Source organism: Fukomys damarensis, unplaced genomic scaffold (genome assembly GCF_012274545.1).
Source record: "Fukomys damarensis isolate Sample0158 unplaced genomic scaffold, DMR_v1.0_HiC HiC_scaffold_23, whole genome shotgun sequence".
Lineage (NCBI taxonomy): Eukaryota > Metazoa > Chordata > Mammalia > Rodentia > Bathyergidae > Fukomys > Fukomys damarensis.
Window position 1 is genome coordinate 58,468,959 of NW_022900935.1, and position 3,844 is coordinate 58,472,802.

At 54.5% G+C, this 3,844-nt stretch overlaps 2 protein-coding genes across 8 annotated transcripts in view; one reads left to right on the forward strand and one right to left on the reverse strand.

Annotated features, from left to right (window-relative positions):
- The window catches only part of Gpr142 (G protein-coupled receptor 142), a 4,535-nt gene extending 4,264 nt beyond the window's left edge, over positions 1 to 271 (forward strand). Inside the window, exon 5 of the mRNA XM_010630806.2 lies at positions 203 to 271. Within this exon, the coding sequence (XP_010629108.1) occupies positions 203 to 271 (69 nt within the window). The remainder of the gene's footprint in view (positions 1 to 202) is intronic.
- A 1,212-nt stretch (positions 272 to 1,483) lies between these two features.
- The window catches only part of LOC104866588, a 37,045-nt gene continuing 34,684 nt past the window's right edge, over positions 1,484 to 3,844 (reverse strand). For 6 of the 7 annotated variants that reach the window (XR_781481.3, XR_781478.3, XR_781479.3 and 3 more), the window contains one exon: positions 1,484 to 1,994. Coding sequence is in view for 1 of the 7 variants with exons in the window: in XM_033767944.1 (XP_033623835.1) it covers positions 1,990 to 1,994 (5 nt within the window). In the remaining 6 variants the exon portion in view is untranslated. Of the gene's footprint in view, positions 1,995 to 3,797 lie in introns of all 7 variants that reach the window. The other variant, XR_781484.2, reaches the window with a different exon arrangement.

The window sequence follows — 3,844 nt, forward strand, 5'->3', positions numbered from 1 at the left end:
GGAAGGAGGCCCAGGCCCGCCCCACCCACCCACCAAGTGGTCTGGCAGACAGAGAGCTCATGTGCACCAGGCACACAGTGGTGCAGAATAAACGCCCTGGCTTTCCCGTACCTCTCTGCCTCTCCCCAGAGCAGGGGTAGCCAGGCAATTCCCAGCTCCAGGAACTCGGAAAGGCAAACCTTTGCTCCCACTTGTGCCACAGACACCTGGGGGCCATGACCTGACTGAGTTGACGTCATCCCTGCGTTACATCCAGAAGGGCCACTCCTGACTGGCTGGGGGTGCGCTGCGGCCCCCCGCCTGCTAGAGTGGGGACTGAAGCCTCATTTGGGCCACGCGTACCTTCCTCTCTTCTGAAATCCTCCACCTTCTGAGGCCCATGGGGCCGAGCTCAGAGAATGGACTGGGACAAAACCATATCGGGACCTTTAAGCCAGCACTTCCACTGCGAGAGCTAGGCTGCCCCCGTGGGAGCCAGGCATGGGGGTCCCCGGCGTGCACGTGCAGGTACAGCCAGGGGCAGAGGACGCACCTGGGCCCTAGGCCCTGCTGATGGAGGAAGGGTGCAAGTACAGCGCCCAGGAAGAAGCCCAGCCCAGCCCCAGTCTGACGGGCTGGTCGGGGCCAAGTCCTCTGTACACAAGGAGGCCCGGGGAAGAAAGCAAAGCGCCTCTGGTGCAGACCGAGGGGGCTTTGGGGGCTTCTCCCTCTCCATGACAGACCTGCGGGGGTCCTGCAGGGGAGCTGAGCAGTGGGTAGGTCTTCATCGGGGGCGAATGCACCAGGGCAAGACCAGGGGGCTTGGCCAATGTCTGCAAGCCTCTAGCTGGCTGGGGGGCTGTCCCAGGGAGACCAGGGCAGAAAGATTTGCTCACCTGTCCCTGAACACTGTGCAGCCAGAAATTAAAAACCTCTGGGGGCAGCGCTTTTGAGGCAAGTAGAATTTTTGTGCAGGTGGGGACTCGAGCCACCAAAACTCCGTGTTAATGCTACTATGGCCTCACTGTACACGCGGACCGGGGCGACACCAGTGTTTCCAAATAGCTGACTGCTGAGCACTGCAAGCATTTCACAGGCTGAGGAAACTGAGGCGTGGGAGGTGAGATGGTGTGCACATCGGCCCAAAGCTGGCCAGGAGCAAGGCCAAGACGCCAGCCAAGCCTGCCGGCTCCTGGTCTGCCCTCCTGGCCTCAGGTGCTCCTGGGCTGTGGCACCCTCAGAAGGCTGTGCCTTGCTTGCAGCTCTCCTGTCCTGGGCTCATCCGATTTGAGGGACCGAGAGCGTGTTTCCTCATGTAATAAATCAGTTGCTATCCGTGGTGGCCTCTACCAGTGTCCCAGACACTTGGGAAGCTGAGATGTGAGGCTCGCTTGAGCCCAGGAGTTCAAGACCAGTCTGAGCAACAGAGCAAGACCCCGCCTCAGAATACACAAAATGCATTAGATAGCATTGCCTTTTTAGTGTTTTGTAAACTTTTATAAATGCAGAGATTATCACTTTGATAAGCAAGTCACTGAAATGTATTTTAATCTGCTGTCGTTGCTTCCTTTATGCGTTTTATTAAACCCTTAATGGGCTCCTGTCCTTCCCTCCTTCCCCCACCCTCTTGAAGTATCTCACCTAATGGAAATCTGTCTTGAAGTCCCAGGCTCTCTTACAGTTCCCACTGCATGGTGCCTGACTGGTCAGTCATCTTACTGTGTCATTAACCCTTCATCAACAAATTGTTTTCTAGACTCTGTATATTACTTTTCTAGGGTTGCCATAACAAAACACTGCAGGCTGTTGGCTTAAACTACAGAAATGTATTTTCTCACTGCTCAGGGGGCCCAAGTCCCAGAACATGGTGTGCGGTGTGACTCCATGAGGCCTCTCCTTGGCCTGCAGATGAGCAGCTGCTTGCTGTGTCCTCCCTGGTGTTTCCTGGTGTCTGCGAATCTCTCCTTATAAGGGTGTCGGTCAGACTGGCTCCACTCTGACAGCCTCCTTTTAACCTAAAGGATTATGACCACATATAATCACATTTGGGGGATACTAGCAGTTAGAGCTTCAGTGTATGCATTTGGGGGACACAATTCAGCCCATAACACTATGGTTATTTTAAGTTGAAATGTTTGGCAATAAATCCAGTCTTTGGTGAAAGTAACTTTTTGTAGCTTTGCATGGAACAACCTCCACCACGCTCTGCTCCCCGGTTGGTGTGAGACAAGATTCAAAGGCAGTCTTTTCAATTCCATACCAAGGGTGTCTTTTCATTCTGAGGTGCACCCCGTGACTCACTCTCTCTCTCTCCCCCCTTCTCCCTCCCTTCCCCCTCCTCTTATTTTGCAGTACACAGGACAGAATCCAGGGACTTACACTAAGCTGCATACCCAGCCCCCTTTTCAGACAGGGACTCACTAAGATGCTAAATTGCCCAGTCTGGACTTAAACTTGAGATCCCCCTGCCTCAGCCTCCCAGAGTGCTGGGATTATAGGCACACACCACCATGTACCTCTCTTTCTTAAGAGACAGGATCTTGGTGTGTTGTTCAAGCTGGCCCCAAACTCCTGGGCTTAGTGATCTCCCTGGCCTCAGCCTCCCAAGCAGGTGGGGCTGCAGACTCTGTTTTCTCTACCACAGATTGAGCTTCCAGCCTCCTTTCCCCCGTACCTTTCTTGTTTATTCTCAGGCTGGTGTTCTTATTCCATTTCTCAGCATTCCTTGGTTCCCTTTGTTGCCGCCACAACCAACCCAATTTCTCACCGTGAGTTGGCTGTCGAGGTGTGCACGGCTTTCCTGCCTTGCTGTCACAGCCTCCCACACACAGCCTGCTGCCTACCAGCACTTCCTCCTTTTCTCCGGCAGAGAGCAATACCCCACTGCTCCGGAAGGGGTTGCTCTGCCCCTCTGACTTCCATTTACTTGGGCTTCCCTGAGGAGGACTCTGCTCTGTCCCCTGCCTCTTTTGTTTTGGTCTTAGTCCATCTCCTGCTGTTAAAACAAAACACCTGAGACCAAGTAATTTATGAAGAAGGGAAGTTTCCTGGGTGTGGCACAGGTGTCTGTGGTCTCAGCTATTCAGAAGCTGAGGGAGGAAGATCACAAGTTCAAGCCCAGCCTGGGCAACTAACTTAGCCAGACCCTGCCTCAAAATTAAATCAAAATGTCTGGAGATGAGGATAGAGCTCAGAGTTAGAGCGCTCCTGGGCTCAGTCAGGCTGGGGGCTGGGAAGTCCAAGGATGCAGTGCTGATCTGCTGGGAATCTGGTCAGGACCTCAGCGCCTCATTACCTGTCAGCACAGCCCAGGTCTCCTCTCATAAAGCCACACATGCCCTCCTGAGCTCACCTAATCCTAGGGCCTGCCGAGCTCCCGCCTCTGAGTACCATTAACATACGACTCTGGGGATTAAGTTTCAAAGCATGAATTTTCGGGGTCACATTCCAAACTAACATGGCCCAAAAAAGCGGAGCAGGCCGCTTGAGTGAAAGGGACTCACACAGTCTACTCCTGCTCCAGGGCCTTTCACAGGAGCTCAGTACACAGACTCGGGAGTTCCCTATGACAGGGTGAGCAGGCTCCCTGCCAGACTCCATGCTCAGGCCTAGGGAATGGCCCGCCCATGCGGGTGTGTGTGTGTGTGTGTGTGTGTGTGTGTGACGGCGACAGGGACCAGGCTTCTGGTGAGATCCTGTGGCATCTTTCAGCAGCCCTGGCCCGGGGAAGGGTCCCCAGACAGCAAGACTGCGGTTTCTAAATGAAACAAGGAGCCCCTTGGACGGCGAGGCCGTATACATGCGAGCAGGGACCTCACCTCGGGACAGTCTGGGGAGGCGGGATGCCGTGAGGTGCCGGTCCTCG